General features: G+C 31.2%; 2 protein-coding genes across 2 annotated transcripts; one reads left to right on the top strand and one right to left on the bottom strand.

Annotated features, from left to right (window-relative positions):
• Positions 1-994: 994 nt before the first annotated feature.
• Positions 995-15,299, bottom strand: LOC132728728 (multivesicular body subunit 12B-like). The gene is made up of 10 exons (XM_060714397.1): positions 15,154-15,299; positions 8,811-8,911; positions 8,422-8,529; positions 7,621-7,711; positions 6,108-6,240; positions 5,204-5,296; positions 4,684-4,850; positions 4,267-4,328; positions 3,694-3,744; positions 995-3,169 (listed from the first exon to the last, which is right to left on the bottom strand). The coding sequence occupies exons 2-10, from the start codon at positions 8,889-8,891 to the stop codon at positions 3,119-3,121; spliced, it is 837 nt and encodes a 278-aa protein (XP_060570380.1). The 5' UTR covers positions 8,892-8,911; positions 15,154-15,299; the 3' UTR covers positions 995-3,118.
• A 6,133-nt stretch (positions 15,300-21,432) lies between these two features.
• On the top strand, positions 21,433-23,258 carry LOC132728730 (nuclear pore complex protein Nup214-like). Its single transcript, XM_060714399.1, has 3 exons — positions 21,433-21,601; positions 22,116-22,342; positions 23,127-23,258. Exons 1-3 carry the CDS (start codon positions 21,448-21,450, stop codon positions 23,256-23,258), a joined length of 513 nt encoding a protein of 170 aa, XP_060570382.1. The 5' UTR covers positions 21,433-21,447.
• The last annotated feature ends 365 nt before the right edge of the window (positions 23,259-23,623 follow it).

Here is a 23,623-nt window from a genome sequence, read left to right as displayed (position 1 = left end):
TTTCCTTAGAGATTGGACAAAATCAATTTGCACAGGAATCAAAACTAATAAGCATAACAATTTGGTACAGTTAATATTACAAATTGCCATATTTTCCTTCATATAGTCAAATACTTTAATTTTATATTATATCACGGTGTCTTATATATCAGCATTGTTCACTGGCGTCCAGTGAATACCGAGATGTTGATATGACAATTATTTTGACATGTCCATTTAGTTAAAACCAGAAAAACTAACTTCAGTTGACTAATTGACCTTATTTGTACACTGTCATATTTTTTGTAGGTATGTATAGTGTTTAAGCGAAATAAGTAAACATTTTCAGAAAAAAATTAAAGGAAAGGTAGATGATAAACTTTTGCTCAAGTTTTTATCGTTTATGAAAACAAGAATTACACATGTGATTTATCTTAAAGGTCCTAACGTTAAAATATACAAATACATATTTTACTATAATTAAGTAAAGAAAAAATTCATAAAAAATCACAGCCGATCACCGAGTATGAATGTCTGCTTGTCTTATTTTACCATTTTCAGTAAACATTTCCATATTTGTTATTTAATTATAATTCTACACGAAAATGGACATTTTTGAAAATTTTCCTTTACTCAATAATAATTAGTGTACAAATGGCCAAATGATATGAATTACAAAGAAATACAGTTACGTATCTAGAAGTCATTTTAATTATGAATTAAGATTTTTTTCCTTGGAAACACCATTAACTAATTGTGTTTAGTTGGAATGAGGAATATTTAAATCTCCCATTTCAGAGAAAAACTGAGCCTTTGTCCTTACTTAAAAACAAAGGGGGACAACTACAGTTACATTTTTGGATTACCAATACGTCCAATCTTCGAAGTTCCCTTTTCCGTCCTTGTTCAATCTAGAAACCATGATAATAATCCATATAAAAACATTTCATCAACTAATTTACATATCCCTGTATACATGTAGATAATTAAAGCAACATCAAGTTCGTATAGGTATAATTTATTTTTCAATCATTGACCACCAATCGATTGGCAAATACATGTATACAAATCATGCATTGAAAGTAAAAAAAAACAAAATGTAACAATAAAGTCTACAATAATAAGAAGTTAAGTACAAAAGTTAGGCTGATGTGTTAACTACTCAACTCGCCAGTCATACATTATACATATATGTATACATTATATTTGATAGTAGAAATATGTAATAATTTCAAATTTACATCATATGTTCAACATAGAGACCAAACACAGAAAACATTTAAAGCTACTCATTATAACAGTTTATCAAATTTGTCTGTTTCCTATCGTTTCCTGTAACTAACTAACTATAACCAAAAGGTAATTGTTCTTGCACAATGATAGCACACTGGAGGGACTCCATTGAGGTTTCTTGGCATAACAGCACTGGATTTTTTTTGAGATTTTTATATCAAACCATTACTTTAACTTTTAGTCAAACTTTCAGATCATTCACTCACACGTTTTTTTTCTACGTAGCAAAAATCACCTGAAATTTTTTTCATTGAATTTGAATACATTTCTTTAATATATCCCTTTTATTTGTTTCTGTTTTAGGTGCCCAGATTGATCTCTGTAAAAATTTCAAATTCTATGGTTTTTTTATGCCTTTAGACCTCAGTGGAGCTCCTACCACAAATGGCACATAGTAATTACAAATTGACAATAAGGGATTGCACTCTTGAAGGCTATTAACAATAAATGAGCCGCATCATGACAAAACCAACATAGTGGGTTTGCGAACAGCATGGATACCAGCCTGCGCATCCGCGCAGTCTGATCAGGATCCATGCTGTTCGCTATCAGTTTCTCTACTTGTAATAGAGTTGGTAAGCGAACAGCATGGATCCTGATCAGTCTGTCTTTGTTTCTATCAGCTAAGTGACAATCATAAACACTTCTTTCATTTATATTGTACAGCAAGTGCTTGCTGGGATAATTATCGACAGAGATTGAAAATTATTCCAAGAGTCACTCATCCTGGAGGACAGATTACTGCTAAATTATACTGAAGACTACAATTTTCTATTCATCTTGCCACAAAATAGAAGTAATTATCACATAAACTAGGGTGCAGGAGTGTAATAAAGCCATTTAATAAAATTGATATTACACTAGTGTAATAACACTTTGAATGACATGACATCATTTTCAATACATACAAATATGGTGTTAAAATGTGGTAATGTTAGCATAACACTTTAGGCGCCTAAACGAAAAACAACTTTTTTTAACTGATCATTTCTGATTTTGAATATGTGATATATAGTATTTTATATTCTCGTATGGTTTTATTCAACTTGATCAAAAAATTTAGTATTAAACATACACTCGCATTCAATATTCTCTATATATAACAGCAGATGAGCAGATGAGTGTCATAGACCTTCGCCACAAACATTAAGTCTGAATAGATTAAGTACTATAGACAGTATCAATATTATTGAAGTACATTACACAAATATAGTGGGAAGTGATTAATGCACAAAGTATAATGCTTTCAAGTGTATAAACTTTGCAAGAATCCATTTTAAAATTTAAGTGTTTCTTGTTGTTTTTTTAGCTTGTTTTCTTCATTTCAAGTTTAATTCATTACTTAAAAGTTCAATCAAATACATAATTTTAAATTTATGGTCCTTATTAAACAAGAGGGTTATAATGTGTTTTTCTCTCTAAACATCAGCATGATAGAATATTGCTTGAAACACTAAATACCTATCATGGCTTGCATTTAAACTTTTTGACACAAATTTTTGTAAGCAAAAAAAATAATCAACATCCAAAAATTTAGATGTAGCTTGCATTAAAAAAAAACAATTTGTATGTAATCAATGTATGAAAACCCTTTCATATTTTTTTCCAAAAATATTGTTTAAGATACTTTTTTTTATGAAAACAAAACAATGATATTCAAATAACAAAAACTTTACCATTCCCTGTTGCAAAATTTCAATAAGTGCAGCTTACAAGCACTGATTTTATCACAATAGACAAATACTAAATTATATATTGCAAAACATAGAATCTCTCTTATGATATTATACCAAAAGAGGGAAACAAGTCACAGTATTACAGTCACAATGAGGACAATTTGAATATTTTAACCACTGTTTGCACTGGTAGATCTTTCAACATCAAAGTGATACTGGTACTGCAATAGAAGAATAACAAATCATAAGAATAAGCATATACTATACTACCATTTCTTGCATATCAGACTAAGTTTTCCAGCTTTTGTTAATATGTTTAGTTTGGATCACAATTTAGGTCATATGGTGCTGAAACAGGAATGATGATTTCGGCTAACCTTGGGTGTTACAAACTTTAAACAACACCAGGGATCAAACCCGCAGCCCGCCTCATCCAGGTCTGGCAACAAAAGGGTTTGGTATGTGAATTCATAATTGTTGACATGTTTATCAGTTTGTAATTAAACCATCATTAGTAAACATCTGTATTATCACAAAAAGTTGTTTTTGCTGTCATATTTCAAATTTAATCAATCATTGTGTAAATAACAATCAATTTTTTATGATTTTGCATTCTTAAACAAATATGATAAATAATATTTACAATGTATTGTATTATGTAAGATAAAACAGCACAACTTAAGAAAAACAAAGTATACTTTTCGCATAATGAAGTTCTGTAGTTACAAGAAAAAGTGTAACCTACCTGATTTTCAATATCCAAAATGGTTTTGTATCTGATTTCTGGTATGTGAATCTGACAAACAAAAAAACAAGACAGATTTTAAAACGAACTGTGAGTGTGACACTGTTAAATTTGTGAAATGCATTTGCCCTGCTTTCAGTTCGAAACTTTCTGATTTCATAAAAATAATAAAAACATGAAAATAAATATCTGAAAAGCCTACATATCAGACTGTATACTGTTGGCAGCTCAATTTTCACTTCTTTGAAACTGACATCCCTAAAAGTACTATTGGACTATTCCAAATTCAAAGCATGGAAAGTTCATTATACAAACTTAGCAGGGTATGTGTTGATATGTGAAATGCCAAAACAGAATGTCCATGTAAACAGTCTCATCAAAAAAGACTTGTAGAAAATAGAAATTTAGATAGAGTAGCATAGAAAAAGAGCTTTACAGCATAACCACTTGACTTCACCTGCTCACTCACCTGCTAAATCCCATGTCAACATACATGAAACTTTAAAATATATCATAATACATAGGAATGTCACTTGATATGTTATAATAATTTAACTTAAAATATTCACTCACATTTTTTAAATTTTCCAGATCTGTAAGTTTAGGACTAAGTTGCCATGGTACCCCAGACAATGCTGTAACAGAAAAAATACATTCCTATTACAATCAACATCTAGACTGTCTTAAAACAATTGTATAATTGGTTATAGCGTTATAATCAAGAAACTTACTGGTAGAAGAAATGTTAGTGTCATTCAAGTAATAATTGTCAAGCACATCTAAGTAATTTGTTTTAACCATGTATTATGACAGCTGCATGATTTACACATCTAAAAGTATTCACTTCAATTCTGTATACAAATACTCATAGCAGTGACAGCTTACTTCAGCTTTAAAGTCCATAATAAACATACATGTTGTAAGCACAAATACCTTTCATGATTTTACTTCTAAGTAACTTGATCAAAATTTACAAGAAAGAATATTTACCTGACACTGTACCACCTATGGTCATTTGGCGTTGAGGTGGAGCAGGGCGGTTTTGATTGTACCCGGCCACATTGGTACCAGGTGTATAACTAGATGACATCCCTTGTCTGTATGCATTCTCTTTACCAGGATGCAGTGTATATGGTAGGTTATTGGCCATGTCTGTCCTGTAATATATAAATTATATAATCAATAAATGAACTGAGGTTGAGCAATTATGTCAAAATATCTATATTGCTTATAACTATACCCTCTTCTTCACCAGAAGACAATGTAAAAGCTAATTCAGGAGAAATTTTATAGCTGTTTGTTTATTTAGTTTTTAGATCTATCCACCTATCCGACTTCCCTGATAATCTAATCAGTAATTACCTATTTCTCCACAATTGACTGGCTATTTATCCCATGTGATTTCTGAATCAGGGTGACAGACCAATGATCATTTTTGCCTTGTCCGAGGATTGAACCACTAATTTTACACTATATATCAATATAATTATAAAATATTATGAAAACTTACATGTTTATAGATGGGTCGGAGTTGGTGTGTGAAATTTTAGATTGTGTCTGTATATTAGCCATCTTGTAACACAGCATCAAGTTGTTCAACTCTCTAAAATGGAAGATAATAAAGCTTGTGTGAGGTATCAACAAGCATCAAGTTGTTCAACTCTCTAAAATGGAGGATAATAAAGCTTGTGAAAGGTATCAACAAGCATCAAGTTGTTTAACTCTCTAAAATGGAGGATAATAAAGCTTGTGAAAGGTATCAACAAGCATCAAGTTGTTTAACTCTCTATAATGGAGGATAATAAAGCTTGTGAAAGGTATCAACAAGCATCAAGTTGTTTAACTCTCTATAATGGAGGATAATAAAGTTTGTGAGAGGTATCAACAAGCATCAAGTTGTTTAACTCTCTATAATGGAGGATAATAAAGTTTGTGAGAGGTATCAACAAGCATCAAGATATTTACCTCTCTATAATGGAGGATAATAAAGCTTGTGAGAGGTTTCAACAAGCATTAAGTTGTTGGAGGATAATAAAGTTTGTGACAGGTAACAATAAGCATCAAATAGTTTAACTCTCTAAAATGGAGGATAATAAAGTTTGTCAGCAGCCAATACTATAAAGTCTGTCCAGACTGAACAGATGTACAAGCTGGCCTGGCTGTATGTTGGTAACATAGACAAGCATTGCCACTGCTAGAATTTTGAAAGGTTACCTTATCTTTCAGTGTTTAGAAGAAATTTACAACAATATTTAACAATATGTAAGATAAAATAACACATTCAATCATCTGGGAAATTTCTCAGCAATAACATAAACATTCAAATTTTACTAAATAAAATCAACAAATATCAGTATCAGGTAAGCTCAATTTCTATCCAACCAGCTAATGGGAAAACCTGAAGAAAAACATACCCCACTAGAGTATATCCATTTGGAGGTCTCCTGGTACCTTTAGGTAATATAATAAGTTCTGATAGAGCACTGTTTGTAAGGTTGACACTCATCCATCTTACACATATCACTTTCTTCTTTGTTGCCTTCTCACCTATAAAATGTAATGAGATATAATCTATATCACTTACTACAGTCAACTATCGTAATCTCGACATCGCTTTTCTCAATATTTCGTTATCTCGATAAAATATTGAAAGACCCGATTTTCTTCCTTCTGTATCTATATTGGAAATATGTGTTTATCTCGATATTTTCATTTCTATATTTTCAGTATCTCGATGTAAAATTTCAGTCCCAACAGTTATTTTCACACTATTATCCTTTGTTTATCTCCACTAATAGTTTTCTTTCGTCTGTTATCTTCAGACATGTGGAAAACACAAACCAGACGATAATTGCTCATTAGCACGTGTCATAATGATGATTATGTTTGTAACAAGTTTAGCTGTTATTATAAAAGTTAATCTAATTAGTGTGTTGATTGACTTATGTCCAAAATGAGTGAATTTTACGTCCTTTATAAATGTTCGAACACTGTATCAATTCATTATGACTTTAAATGTAAATGAAATAGTGAAAGTATAGAAACGTTATCTTTGCAATATTGTTTCGCAACATCAACAAATCAATCAGCGGTCGAACAATCTCGAGAAAGACCCGATAACTAACCCTGGGGGATATCCGGATCAACCACCCTGAAAACAATATTTTCACTATATTGGTGTATTACTGGGTTAACCTCACTATGTGTTTTTATCACAGACACCCGTATTTCCGCTGGTAAACATCCGCTAATGTTACTTTGTTAAATATTGACTAGGCTTATGAAAACAAGACATGGGGATATCATGGTTTATTTGACATAAGGTATGGACATGTCTTTTGTAAAAATCAGTTTCTGCTTTGTTCCTAAAATGTTTATCTTGACATTTCGTTATCTCGATATTTTTTGAACGGTCCCGATGACTTCGAGATAACGAGAGCCGACTGTATATATATCACTCATTGTATATTGCTCTTAGTATTCTATTTACTGTATATTACTCTGCTTCATGTATATATCTCTCACTATTTAATGTTCGCTGTAAATCACTCATTTTATATCACTCACTGGTGAACATCAAGTACCATAAAGTAAATAAAGTAAAATAAGCACTGATTTGTTTACTTTTACATGGATCACTGTAAAAAAAAATTTTTTTTTTAAATTTAATTATCCTTCTATGAAAAATGATCAAAAATATTATTTGTCAGTGGTCAAGTACATACATACCTATAATAATATTTGTGTCACTTTAGAGACAAAAGATAACAGTATATCTACATGTATTATTTATGTAGCTCTGAGCTCTGTGCCTATTTCTGTCTCTCGTGTGTACGAAGAAAAGGGAGGAATGAATATGTAGTAACATCAATACACAAATTTATAAATATGTGAACGAGTCAATTAAAACAAAACATTTACACTTACGAGTGTCAGCCGTGTAGTCTAAGACAGTAAATCCAGCAGGGACGGGATCCCTGTCATTTATGATTGAAACATCAACTAGAACATCTTTACCCTGAAAATTTATACAAATAACTCATTAATGATTACATTAAGACTTTCTTAGAGTTTTTAATCCTACACTATTTTAAAAACTGTCCACAAAGGGCAATAACTCGGTAGCACAGCTGTAAATTATGATTATGGTATTTAAGTTTCAATATGTCCTCATGCATATGTAATTAATGTAAGTTTTGTTTAAAAACTTGCAAAGCATTTCAATGTTTAGCTGTTGATATAATTTTTTCTTGACTCTTTCTGAATTGTAAATAGTCAAAACTCAATAAAACACATATGAACATAAATGAAAAATTTTATGTGAATCATTTCAGATTCTCTTATGAAATTTGAAATATACATTCATTCGAAGATCTATTAAATCTAGTACTCAAGGTTGACTCTGGGATGATAAATAATTGTTGTGAAGGACAAAAGGCACATTCTTAGCATGGAAAAGTATACAGATGGAATTTGTAATAAATCAAAGATCAACTTAACTTTTCAATGTCATTCTTAATCTGCTGATGGCAACAGATTTTACAAATGTGTCCTGTGTCAACCAAGATCAGCCAATACATCTATAATATCTTATCATGGTCTGCACTGTTTGATATTCAGTCAGTACATATTTTGAAATTTTCTAAAAAACTGATGAATGGTTTGTCCAGATTGAAAGACGGACAAGTCCATATAAGATATATAGGGTAGTTAGGGTTAATAACTTACCGGTTGTGGAGCTGTTCTTTGAACACACAAATATCTTGTGACTCTGCGTCCAAATATACCATCTCTCCATAAATCTGCCTCCTCCGCACGATCATATGTTCTGTCAATCTACGTAAGAAAAATATACATGTATGTAAATAATAATTATTTTACAAATGCATTTAACATTAAGGTGACAAGCAACTAATCAATTTTTTTATTAATCCTTACTTCAGTAAAATGGTTCAACTTGAAAAAAATGTTATCTATGTAAAAGATTAAAAGCCATAAGCTGATAACTGTTACCAAAGTCTATTTAACATTGGTTTAATTTATGTTATTTATGTTAAGATTCACATTTATTTAATTGTGAGGGTATTATATAAATCTATCATTCTAGGGTGACATACTGTGGTATATCCTGCAGGACATTTTGTTATATCTGCTACAACAACAACTCCTGTGATTGGCCAATCCTCATTGTCCGTCATCACTTACTTTAGTAATTCATCTGAAATAAAACAAATGACTTTGATATTAATCTGCCAAAGATCTTATGATTTACCTTTACAATAAAATATAAACTTGGTTTGATTAACCTTTGAAATTATAAGGGGTTGTGAATGTATAGTGATATTGCGATAGAAGTTAGAACATTAACCATAAGGACAGTCAGATTCCTGAAACATCTGGTGTGACAGCAGCAAGTTTAAATAAGTTTACTAACATGATGACCCTGGATCGTTCACCTGCGATGCATTGCTAGAAAAGGTCACAATTTAAGTAATGAGGTCTGGTCACATTTGGTTTGTCATTTTTAAAAAGTTTGATGATGTCTACTACTATTTATACTTCATGACAAACATCAAAGCTCTAGGAATTGCAGTTTCACAAAAGAAGATATAAATGTATTTTCCTATTCAACTTTAGAGTCAGTGTACCCGGTTCCGCACAGGACCCGGTCCCGCGCACTTTCCCATTTTTCATTTTTTTCTTAAAAAAATCAAATGAATTCATTTAATTTTCATTTGTGTTTCACTGAACTGACATGTTTTCAACAGGATATGACATAATCTGGGATCTTGCACCCCAGCCTCTCCCTAGACAGTGCAGACGAAAATGTAAATACATGTACATGGCTATGTAGGTCACACATAAAAACAACTTATTCAGCAATTAAACCATGCTAATTTCTATTTTAATGTTAAGATCATTATAAAATATATATTTGAAAAGAAATGTATGTTTTTGTTATGGCAAATTTGCTGTTACTTATAAAATATATGCACATGAATTAACTTCTCCCAACTACCAAATGTCAAGTCATTTCACCTTGATTCTTTTGTTTAAAATGATACCAAACTCTTAATCGAACAAATCATAACTAAACAGATGAAAAAACCTTCAATAATAATGTTTTATGTCTGTGTTTACTACCTACAAGTGGTAAAACAGTATATTTTAATTGCTGTTACATGTTTCCTGTGTGCTACTATGCTTGGAAATAAATGTTTGTATACTGTAGTAAGAATGTGCATTAAATTTATTTGAAGTCCTGAAAATTTGCAAAGAAATATAACTTATCTGGACTTACAGATGTTAAATAATTTATAAAACATGTTTAAGATGTAAAATAACCTTTCAGTATAAAAATGGCCTTGTGTGCGGAACCGAGTCCACTATTTATCATATTTGGCCCATTCCTGTTGCTTAAAATCAAGTGCGCCTAGAAGTATGACCAACATAAGATAAAAATGTTTCGGTAATCAGTTTTTATGGGCAAAGGATGTAATTTTCAAAATAATATCTATTATAAGAAGAATTTTTAACTATAAGATAATTTTCTTATTTTTACTTAAAAAAGTGTACGACTCCGGGTACACTGACTCTACATAAAATATGTGACCTCCAGGGCTGGGTCAATTTTGACACCAGAGGCATTATCTATATAACCGAGGACTACAAGGTAATAATACAAATGTACTACTGTGTAATATTTGCAGATGATACAAAATTGAATACACTGCAAAGTTTAACTCATCTCAGATACTGAGGGGATATGATTAAAACATTCAAAATTGTTCAAGGTTTAGTTGACTGCCCTTTTAAAATTGTTTTTGGTTATTCCGCACAAATTAACGATGAGGTCATAATTCAAAACAAGAAATCCTTTGCTGTAGAACAGCTCATTGCTTGAATCAGTCTTCACATCGTGTTATTAAAACAAGGAAAAATTTGCCTAAATTTTGCTAAAAATGTAGTAGACATAAAAGTTTTCATGAATTTAAAATCAAACTGGATCAACACTTGACCATTAAAGTACCATTATATGGGGAGGTCGCCCGGGCTTTGGCTTACTGGCTATAGACTACATGTGTATATTTAAAAGGAAATCAAATAAAAACAATAAAAAAATATATAATTGTATACATATCAATGAAATTTTCAGTGTCAGATCTACTATGGCGCCACCATTTTCAAAATAACTCAATGATAATTGCCGCAGTATTCCGATAACGGAACAATTGCAACTGTTTGGCTTAAGAAAAATAGTTGAGGTGTTCCGATTAAAAATGGAAGCGGTGCATGTAATACCGAATGACACCTTAAAAATGAAAATTGTAAAATAAAAATGAACGAAATGTTTTTATCTGACTACCCCTTTCATAGGCTTTGTCTACTTTCATATTAAAATATTAAGTGAAGCATGATGCTGTCAACAATTATACAGCTTGATGAGAGCATGTAGATCTAAATAATGTAATTTATAGGATTGTAAATTATAATATATAGCACTTGTTGAGATAAACATGAAGAAATGTCTGTGGAGAAAGAAGGCTTAAAAAGGGCTTAGCCTTCCATTAGTGCCCAGAATCATCCTCAAGTTATCTCGCAGATATACTCATTTCACTGCAGAATAGAATTTTATGTGTTTACAAATACAGACACTTGGGAGTGTAGACGGTAGACCCTGCCCTTCTCCGCCCCTGAATAATAAAAACTAAAACCATTATTTTGTTTAAGGACTAGTCTTAATTTTTGATTATATTAGTATGACACAGTTAGTGTCAATTTTTTACCACCCTTTAATTTCCTGGTATATATATGAATTTTTTTCTTTACACACTACTTTACCTCTACATTTAGTGTTTAAGTATCATTTTTACTTAAATTATGTTTCTTTATATTTTCACGGTATTCACGTGGTTATCAAACTGGCTGGATGAAATTCTTCTGGATGTAATGATTCCGTGAAAAAATATACATATTCATTAGAGAATTATGTCCAGTTCTCGGCATAAAAAGAAAGTGCAAAACAGTTCCGAAGCTCATTCCAGTTGTCTCACATCAAAGTAAAGCGTATATTATTATCTTTATGAAATTATGATATTTAAGGGAGTTCTTTGAATTTTGTCATAAATTATAGCGGACTGCGGAAAACAAGCTTTATGTTCAAGACCGGTACAAGTCAACCCGGCCCCTAGTCAACCCGGCCGCAAGTCAGCCCGGCCCCAAATTGGTCAACCCGGCCCCAAACCAATGTTATTTCTGGTCAACCCTGCCCCGTTTTTTTATTATTTATTTTGCTTTAAAATATAAACACTTATCAAGAAATGATGAGAAATACGATAGAAGTATTAAGAAAAAAACTAAACTTTTTTATTGACATACCATGGAAAAGAAACCTTAATGTGTTCAAACATTACTATGTTATTGTATGTAAAAAAGAAAGAAAGAATGACCAAAAGCACCACTAAAGTGTTTTCCTGAACAGTTTTAAAATAAGATTAATTATAGAGATGCTGCCATCTATCACAGGTATCGCAGGTCACTGCCTCCTGTCTGTCACGCACAATAGATCCATAATCAATACAGTTATCAGTCATGATGAACAAAAAGTGATTTAACCACAAACACTTTAAAATTTTCAAACACTTAGTAATATTCCAATATTTTTTTACACAGTAAATATTCTTTGAAAATAAGTTAATAAAAAACGAAACAAATATTAATTATACTGATGAACGTATTCAATAGAACATTCAAAATGAACTGAAAAAGAGATTGTTGGAACTTAATTTATACAAAACATTTTAACTCGAAATTCAATGCATTTCTTCCTAATTAATTAACACTTCACGAACCATCTTTTTAATTTACATTAAAGATACTACCAACTTATTCATACCTTTTTATACTGTTTGATTATCACATCTGAAATAATTTTATGTACATACAATTGTTGATGTTATATAATTATTCATTATCACTATTGCGTATTAAACTGTCAAAGTCTTAATCAGCACACAGGGCTCTCAGTAGGGTCAGAATTTCACGAGTCAATGACTCTTTGGCCAAAATTTTCATGAGTCAAATAATTTTTTTTTAGTGTCATTTGACTACATGAATCATTTTTATGTTACAAAAATGACTGTATTGGAGGTCATTTTTGGAGATTCCAAAGTCTAAATTGACAAAAAAAATCCATAATTATAAATGTCTATACCCCCCCCCCTCCTCCACACCTGAAAAAAAAACAAATAAAACAAAAAAATGAATTGCTGTGAAAGAATAAAATAAGCAGCAGCTTTTCTGATTAAATGTATAAAATATAAAAAAATTATCTTGACTGATATGCTCTATCATATAAATTTTAAATACCAAAATGTACCTTGGAATATTTAATGGAAAAAGAAATAACAAATGCACAGGTACTCCAAGTAAATAAAAGACGTATTATAAACCTTTAAAAGCAATCAATAATTGACACCTCAAGTATGTAATTCTTATCAGTTGTGTAGAGCTATTTTTAGCACTGTCAAATTGCAGCCACTGAATTGTCGCGCTTCAGTGCACAGGGTATGTGTAAAGCATTTTATACACGGCTTATGCTGCCTGTTGACATTTTTAATGAGTGTGATTTGAACATATGTAGGATTTGATAGGTAATTAGGGGTGGATTGAAGGTAATTATTATTGCATAGCTGAAAATCCCATGTGGCAAATTGACTCTTAAGCAGATTTTATCACGTGTCAAATTTGTGCATTTCCCAATTTTCACGAGTCAAAACCCGGATCCCCGTGTCAATCGAGAGCCCTGGCACAATTAAATTTACTGACATTTTTATGCCAGTTCATGTTGGTTTCTTTTACAATTGTTCTTTAGTTTATAATATTCAATTAATAATAAACTATTTTTATTCCATCATACAACAAAATGACGTGAATAGTTTTCTTTGAAAATATATATATTGGGGCCGGAATGACCGATTTTGGGGCCGCACTGACCAATTTTGGGGCCGCATTGACCAAATAAAAACTCTGTGGGGCCGGATTGACCAATTTTGGGGCCGGGTTGACCAATTTTGAGGCCGGGTTGACTTGGGGCCGGGTTAACTTGGGGCCGGGTTGACTGTAATTCTTCAAGACATGTGACCAGGTCATAATAATATGCAAAAATATTTTGACATACGGTTTGCAAAATAAAAATTAACATGGCGTATATAAGTGCAGATCCAGATGGGGAGCCAGTCCACGCACATAACCTAAACTTGGCCCCCAAGTGTCTGTGTTTACAAAGTGAAAGGAAGTGGCTAGCCGTACGGGCCCGTACGGCTAGCCAAAAGTTCTAGCCGTACGTGAGTCACGTACGACTAGCCAGGACACACTGTATTGGCTAGCCGTACGGCACTTTTAAAAATTATATGGAAGTCAAAAATGCATATGTTATTTTGTGTCTTTAAACTAGGATTTTAATCAAATCTCGCATTTGTCCCAGCGTATTCTCTTTAATAAAGATGCTCCGCCATTTTGTAAAAAAATGAATACGAACAAGCCTTTTATAATCTATTTTGATAAAAGTGTCAAAGTTGCATGTTATAAGTTATAAGGTACTTGATTTTCATGCTTATGATTTGTTGTTTTATTTGTATGAAAGATGAATTGTTAAATCATTTTTGTTAATTAAGCACATGAATCGAATAAATAATGATCGGAGGGAAAGAAAGAAATAAATACAAAGAATACTGAAAATAACAACGAAAAGCAAAAATAATTTAATAATTTTCAAATACAGTAGATAAATATCGAACATAACACAATCAATTAATTAGCCTTAATTAAAGCCTACCTAGGGACTGACAATAGAATTTTAGAATGCGTTTCACGGAACATGCAAACTTTCCTTAATGATGGACAAACTTCTTTACCGTCGGTATTTGACGCAATCCCAGTTGACAACAATTATTTATTTATTTTCAATTTGAAAATTAAACATAATGAGACAAAAAGGATTATCATCAAAATTTTGTAAACTATTTCAATTGGTGTTATTTTAAATCTGCAACCAAAAGCTATTTTTTCTCGACGTCTTGAGATGACAAAAATATATATTCGTACTTTCTTTACTGTAGCCAACAAGGCGATTAATCTCTTAAAAAGTAAACATACGAAGACAATTGCTGTTTCTTGGTTAAAATCCTCGCTTAAAGTCATAAAATAACATATGCATTTTCGACTTCCATATAATTTTGAAAAGTGCCGTACGGCTAGCCAATACAGTGTGTCCTGGCTAGTCGTACGTGACTCACGTACGGCTAGAACTTTTGGCTAGCCGTACGGGCCCGTACGGCTAGCCACTTCCAAAGTGAAAACCCTATAAAAGTTACGTTATCACACTGACAGATAACTTTAAAAGATATTCATATAATTTAGATCCAAATATATATGGAAGCTATATCAAAATGCAATTACCAGATTTAAAACATTAATTTTCACAATAAAAACCCTTTTTAGGTGACTTTATTATTTCTCAATAACAGTTGTTGTTGTTGTTGTAATTTTAGTCAGACCGGAAGTTGAATTCTGATTAATGTCGCTGTCATCAATAGGTCGCATACCACAATTTTCATATCCTGACCTTCATTAAACATGGCTCTGACGAGACAAAATACATGCACAACGTAAGCATATTTAGAACATGTGCAAAGATAAACACTTGATACTAAAAAAGTACATTATTAGATCTAATTACAGTCAGTCCAAGCAAGGTCTTTACAATGTGCAAATGTGGATTAATCTGGTTTTCTTCTTATACAGATCTTGGAAAGAAAGATCTTCGTACCAGTACAGACACTTGGGTATGGAGCTCAAAACGCCTTTAAAATAAAAAAAAAATGTATATTTGTCAATCCCAGCACATGTACTGATCATATATATAAAAACCCTTAAAAATCATATTTCATCGTCTATAATAATACAATTGTATACCATGTTAAAGGTACTTTTAGAATTGGCAAACATCATTTCTTGAAAGATATGTCTGCAAAATGTTACTGTGCTGTAAGTTGTTCGTTTTAATTCAATCAATTGACGCATTAATGCACCCAGTTCTCATTAGTTTGAAAGTGTTTTAAGAATGACGATTATCGATTTATGATTTTTGTATACATTGCTTGCAATGTATACAGAGTTATAAGCTATATCTCAGAAATCGTTACAGGTTTATGTTTTACCGAACAACAGAAACTAGTTCTTCATTCTGCAGTATTCCGACTACACATCATTAAAATAGTGTTTGCAAAGTTGTTTAAATGCTTTGAAAGTTCCAAATCGTTTATTTTCATGAAGTAATAGACTCTACATTCCTTTAAAGAAAACAAAAAATAACAGTTCATTGATAAAATCGTAGTTTATACCTACGCGTTAAACTTCGCATATACGCATGCGCTTGCTAGCATGAATGAATACATCAAGTCGTCAGAGTAAAATCGATACCGCTTATGCTAAAACAATACAAAATAAGCTTTTTTTAAACCGCTAGTTTGTTGTGATTAAATGTCCGATTTTAAAATGTATTACACCAATAGAAAGCTTTGAATCTTAGCTTCATCACAGTATAAACTTCAATACATCTTTTGACTCCAAAGTATTTAAATTAACTGTTAAACCTACCATACGTCAGACCATTTTACATGCGATTTATACAGTGAGATACGCAATGATAAGAATAGCCTGTCGTCTGCTAGTTCTGAAAGTGTATATCGGTGTATTATATAAATGGGACGAAACATCTCAGATAGATATTAAATCAAATAAAATTCCTGATTTACATTTATGCAATAAAATTGCCCTAAAATGTTTTACAAAATGAGTATGGAGCTCCGTAACAAAATTTACCAGCGTATACCGGAAAATGTTTTTTTGTTTTTGTTTTTTTAAACTGGCAATTAACGTGACTTCGAACTGGGACCAGCTTCGAAAAATAGAAATTTCGTAAGCTATTCTTTTGAATACCTTTTTTACACATGATTTTCCTTTCACTTTTGTATGCCTTAGATTTTTGAAAAGAAATATGTTTCGAAATTCAGCGAAGATTGTCTGATTCAGTACGGGTAAAAATAAAGATTCGGCCGTTCGACCCATAACAATTCGTCGAACTTGGGATATTGACGATTAAGCCAGAGTATGGAGCTAAATATAGGCATATGTGGCAAGATTCGACGAGAAGAAATAATCATTTGAAACTGTAAATCAGTGTAAGCATTAAGAAATAAATACATTATGTTATTTTAATCTGCTTATATTATTAATTGCCGAAAAACACAAAAAAATACCGAAAAACACTTAAAATACAAAGAAATATTAATTCAGTAATATAAACAATTTTTGATGGTTATTTGATGAAATTGGTTTTTGTCGGTTATTTGATGAAATGGGTTCAATAATATCAGTTTTAAATCGATGATATATACAATTGGTATAATTCCAACAAAATAAGTTTTATCTACTTTTTTCTATCCTTTAAATGATTAAAATTTACTTTCTTTTTGCAACCAGTGTAAATAGGAGAATGATTCTATTCTGTATAAATGCGATATAAAAGTGTTTTTCGGCAAAGTAACAGTCTAGCGTCAAAAAAACATGGAAAAGCCGGAAAACACATTTTTACGGGCATTAAAATAGTCGTAGTTAAAACAAGAGCCGCTATTTGTTTTCAACCTTTTAAATGAATAACTATTACTTTCTTTTGTTACCAATGTAAAATGTCAGTGATGTTATTTTTATAAATACAGCATGAAAGTGTTTTTCGGCTACGTAACGGTCTAGCGTCAAAAACATGGAAAAGCCCAAAATAATAATAATAAAATAAACAACAACACATTTTACTTGCGATGAAATGGACATTTCAAAAATAAGAACTATTAAATAAAATTTTCAACCGTCTAAATGAATGATTATAACATTATATGTGTAAGCAATGTAAAATATCAGTAATATTTTTGTAATAAACATTGTATGAAACTGTTTATCGGCTATGATACTGCCTAGCGTCAAAAACATAGAAAAAAAAATAAACAAACAACACATTTTACTTGCAATAAAATACTAAATATATTTTTAAAAAAATGCTGCTAAATACATTTTTCAACCGTTTAAATGAATAACTATGACATAGAATTTATTACCTTTGTAAAATGTCAGTTATTTTTTGTAATAAGTACAGTATGAAAAAGTCAGTGGTGAAACTTATAGGTTGGCTCAGGGTGAGGTTTTAGATTGTTGAATGTCGGCCATCCATCTTATGTCAACTCTGGTATATCCACATTTAGCATCGTCGGATACCCACGGCCGAACCATTTACATTTATCAGTTATGTCATGTTAAATGTTAATCAACCATGTGTATCCGACGCTGACATTACAGTTGTTAACATTCTGCTGGTCATTTAGTTTGTTAACACTCTACTGGTCACACTTTTGTCCCAATTGTCACACAACATCGTAAGAATGTGTGTGACAGGTTTTGCTCGAGTTTGAACATGGATCACCTTGGTTGAAAATCAGAAGTATGTCACAGTAGCCAAAAAATAGAAAAAAATGTTATAGCTCAATGGTTCATCTAAAGTTAAGAAGTTGGTAACACAACCTAATTATGGAAAAACCCTTGTTAACTTGCTGTCCAATATAAACGGATTTCTTGGAAAGGTTGTTCATGAAGACTATAATTATGTAACAATTATTGAATAATGAAAATATTACAGTACATTTGAATTGTTGTGATTATAGATTTCATTTTTATTAATTAACGATAAAGTAATGCATTTGAAAATTAATGTGTAGAGATTAATACAACTAACCGGAATATATTTATTAATGCATCAAAGTACAGTACATTGGTGTACTATAATTTGGTAATTAAGTCTTGTAGGATGATTCAATTAATTGACTATGTATAGAGTTCAAGCCAGATCATGTATTTTATCAGATAGCATCACTGGAAACTCAATATGACTGTTTCAATATTCTATACTGCAGTCCATTTAACGGGTGTTGATTTCTTTATTGCTCATCTATCAGCTTGCCCTAGCAATACACAGATGGAACATTACATCTTCCTTGACTCATAAATAACTTTTGAAGAAAAAAGCCTTGGTGCATGTGAATCACTTGTTAGGGACATTGATCTTGGTCAGAAGATGACCCCTATTGTTTTCGAGGTCAGTAGGTTAAAATCAACATGGCTTTGATGACAAAAATGGATTATATTATCAAGCAATGTATACTTCAGTACTTTCAGTGCTTTGATTTTTCTTCTAAACACATGTACAAAGAATTCAGTTTTACCATGTCAAATATTTGACATATTTGATTTTCAAAAATATTAAACATACATATTCTGTGGTTGAGTGTTATACTATTTTAATGCAGTGATACCCACTTAATGTATATTTTAAATAGGATTTTTTTAATTAATTGCTTTTGCAAAATATTGGAATCATCTTTACATGTCGCGTTCTAGCATTTTTGCAAAAACCAAACACTGACGGGACAAGTATAATAAAAATATACTTGTACTTATATAGTTTGGTAACATGAAACATTAATTTATAAAAATGATCAATAAAAAATTCCAGATGATTGTTCAAGTTTGTGTAAATTATAATAATCAATTCTCGGAAACCTCAATTTTGAGAATACTACTTTACTGAAAAAGCACTTCTGCCGATTGTTCATGAACTATTCATTTGCAAGTTGTGAGACATGTCATGTGAAATTGTCGTTTTCAAATTTATTTCATTTATATGTGGTACCTTGGGGTATTTAATAATAACCCTTTGAACTAAACAAAATTAATGCAGGAATTATAACCAAAGGTCGTTACATAATTACACAAATCATAGCTTAAATGCTCTCATCTTCCAATTAATATACGTGAATCAGAATCCCGCCATTCCTTTAAAGCAAATATTAAAAAAATATTTAAATCCCCATCGGTCCCTTCATTTTTCATTAAAGGTGAACGCTTCTCTACTGTACATCATACTCGTTTAAGAAATAATTGCAGTAACCTTAATTCGGATTTATATGATAATCACATTGTTTCAAGTCCATCTTGTATATGTGGAGCACTTATTGAAAATTCAGAACACTATTTTTTAAATGCAATTTATACAATGAACAAAGAAGAACATTGTTTTTAAATACAAGATCTTTTCATCCTCTTAGTGTACGGAAACGTTTGTTTGGAATAGAAGGGCGATCTGAATCCGAAAATGAAATTCTTTTTAAAGAAGTACAGACTTTTATTAAATCAAGCAAGAGATTTAATTGAATAAAATCAAATATTTTACTGCTGAAACAGTACTTTAAGATTAAGCAGAGTTTTGTGCGGTGAATATTTTTGTATTTATTTATTTATTAATAGTATTATTTTTATTTTTGTTTTCAATTTTGGTAACAAATACAATAATTTTGTTATTTCATTCTATTATTTATTCCTTTTTCTCAAAATTTGATACTTAGAACACGTAATTCAAAAGCTATAAATAACTTTAAATGGAACACTATTGACTTTTGAAAACTTATACTTTATACATTTAAAATATTTAAATAACTTAATCTAATCACTCTTAGTATCATAATTTTATTATAATGCTTATCTATATTTCTATTTTATATATATATATCTGTTAAATGTTCATTTGATTAATTCAATATTTACATATAAAACATTTATTAAAATTAGTTCATGAAAAAATTTTCCCGAAAAAAACTTAAAAAGAAAATTTATAAAATTTTTTTAATTCCAACTTTTTTAAATAGTAAAAACTTTTTTGACTACCCAGGGAAGGGCCCCGATAATGTTTTAGACTTTTGGCTCCCCCTTTTTTTTTGTCATTGATTATGTCTGTAAAAATTTAATTATTTGGTGTTATTTATACTAAAAAATTTTAAATAAATTTAAAATTTGGGGACTGGCCTGCAAATTTCCCTGAAATCATATGGTGTGTTGAAACCTATTTCAAATTTTTTCATTTAGTCTAGCATTTCAGAAAAAAAAAAAACGAAAAAGGTAGTTACTAAACGGGGAAAGTTTTAATTATACAAAAAAACTTTTTTTATATTTTTTTGTATGAAATTAAATTTTGTATGATTAAACTTGGGAAACCAACCCCCCTGAACGGAAAACAAAGGGAAAAAATTTTAATGACATGTAATTTCGCGACTGGTAATTTTTTTCTGTATCTATTCAGCAGTATGCCCACTCAATTTCAAATGTAGGGGTACATGTACCCCCTGTCATCGAAAATTTGGGGGGGGGAGAATTTTTAACATGTTTTTGTTTGCAATAACATTTTACAGGCCTGTGAAAATGCCCGATCGGGCTTATGACATTAAAAATCATATTTCTAGTAAAATAATGAAGAATTCCTTTAAACTTTGTTTGTTTATTGAGCATAATGTATAACATAAACAGAAAGAAAAATATTTGGTAACTGACACTTTTGTGAGAATTATTTCCAACTAGGTAAAATGTTAAGAGGCACTACCGAATAAGAATAGACCATAGGGGGCCATCTTACTGTAAACGAGAACAATTAAGTTCAATTTGACAAGGTAGAGTATGGGACCAAGGGCCCCTATTTAACAAAAGAAAATAACAAATAGTTGGCTCCTTATTCCATTTTGGCCAGATGTCTGTGTAACTGCTTGGTATGTTAAAGTAAGTAGAAAATTCTGTTTACACATACTTGTACAATAACTTATGTATATATCATGGCTTGTTTTTCAGGATTTTAAATTCCAACAGTTGTGCAAAGTCCGTGTTACAGATACTCCTCAATCACTTCCTCCTAGAAGATCTGACCTACTTGCAGCATCTTCAAAATATGGGCTTACATTTGTTGGAGTACAAAATGGTAAAAAATAGAGTTGACATTGATTGAAAAGGAATGTCCAGTGTTCTTGAACTTCTTCTTTACGCACACTATATAATGCGGCTTTACAAAGAAAGCTAAAATGTTCAGTTGTAAGAATAATACTGGTATTCAATATTTCATTGATGATAATTAAGATTACATGAACTATGTTTGAATAAAAGAGAATCTAAGTTGTTTTTTTTAATATGAATGAGACTTGAATTTTTTTTCAAGATTTTCATACCATTTGATGCAGGTTGTTGCCAATAGCTTGCAAGCAAAATTTGAGATCCCAGTTACTTTGTGTTAAGAAGAAAATAAGAAGCATTTTAAATACTAAATATTAATTTTAAGTGCTCCAGCTGATGATGTAGATCTAAGTAAATTTTTTAAATTTTATGTTTTTAGACTTGCAGCCTACTAAAAAAAGTTGTCATGCTTGAGATCTTGTATTCAATGCTATTGAAACAATTGTTTTAATTTATTGGTAATAATATTTTTTAATATTTCGCAGGGTTTAAAGTTTTGAAGACATCAGAGTTTTATGTCCAAGATGAGAAGCACGCATCTGACCGGTTGAAGCACATTATTACAGACTTCCCCTTGTTAGCCGACGTGAATATAGGCTACGAAGTGACCCATATACAGCTTAATGCTGATGAAAGTACCCTGGCAGTGGCCATTACCCGACCAGAACATGTTGTTGTTTACCTCTATGATGTAACCAGCTTTGGTGGACAGGTTTGCTCACATTTTAATTTGTTATACATATGTTTGTATTATTGTTGTCGATGAAAGAAGCACCTGTAGAAGTTATCATGTTTATTCGGATCCATTTTGGTTTCAAAGCTTTAGGCTATTTAACAGAACTGATGTACAGTATCGGTATTCTGTAATACTGATTTCTTATTTTGTTTTTTTATACTGTACATGAAAATACTCATAACCATTTCATACTGTGAGATATTTTTCCATCCGTATTACTTGAAAGTCACTATATGAACTTTAAATAGTGTAGGTGTCAAACCCAACTCAAAAAGTAGCTGTCTGGTTAGCTCAATAGGTAGAGTGTTGGATTGTGAATCGGTCAATTAGGTTTGATTCCCGTAGGGTGAAAGTCACTTTCATTGTGATTGATCATGAAATCTTTTTATGGTTATTTGCACCGTACCACTACTCTGGTATGTACAGAAGTTATCTGTTCCTTGCGAAAAAGAATGCAATTAGTACTGGTAAACTGTTTGACAGCCTGCCAAGGAATGATGCAGTCGCTATAAACTGTGCTGTGGTAAGTTCAGTGTGGCTTACTGATTCGGAGTGAAAATCAACGCTACCCAACTAAAAACGTAAAAAATAAAATGAAAAAAAATATCACACACTGTAAACATATTTAGAAAGTTTTGCTGTAAGATATTTTAATGAGGTTTAATTCTAGCCAAATACAGGGCACCATTCTTCATTGGTTTTTTTGGCATAAAAGAAACCTAAAATTAAGTATATTACTAAAGCTAGTTGTGTATTACAGGTGTCGGGAACCGTGCAAGCATCACATATGATAGTTGGCGAAGGAAATCAGCGTGTTAATGATCTAGCCTGGAATCCTGTCGATACAAAGTTGCTAGTGATTTGTTATTGCACAGGAAGACTTGTGAATTAGGCAAAAATAAATGAGATCACTTGTTACTCGAATAAATGTGTTAAATTTATTTAAATGTTTTAGAAATGTTTGTATGATACAAAAGGCAGCTTTTTAGTTTCTGTATAATAATTTTATTTCTGTAAATTTGCAGCAATGTTGTAAAAATTTGCTGTGTGTTATAATTGAAATTTAAGATTCGGCAAGATTTCATTTTGCATAAAAGTACATACTGGGTTTAAATTTGATCCAGGCAGTGAGACTTAACATACAAAACTAGCACAGGAAAAATAAACAGCACCCAACAAAAGCATAAAAAATTAAGGGTAAACCCCTTACAGTTAAAGGGTAAACCTTTAACAATTAAGGGTAAACCCTTATTTTCA

Source organism: Ruditapes philippinarum, unplaced genomic scaffold (genome assembly GCF_026571515.1).
Source record: "Ruditapes philippinarum isolate M1 unplaced genomic scaffold, ASM2657151v2 ctg5400_1_1_1_1, whole genome shotgun sequence".
NCBI lineage: Eukaryota > Metazoa > Mollusca > Bivalvia > Venerida > Veneridae > Ruditapes > Ruditapes philippinarum.
The sequence above is the reverse complement of the archived record's forward strand: the minus strand, read 5'-3'. Positions and strand labels throughout refer to the sequence as shown.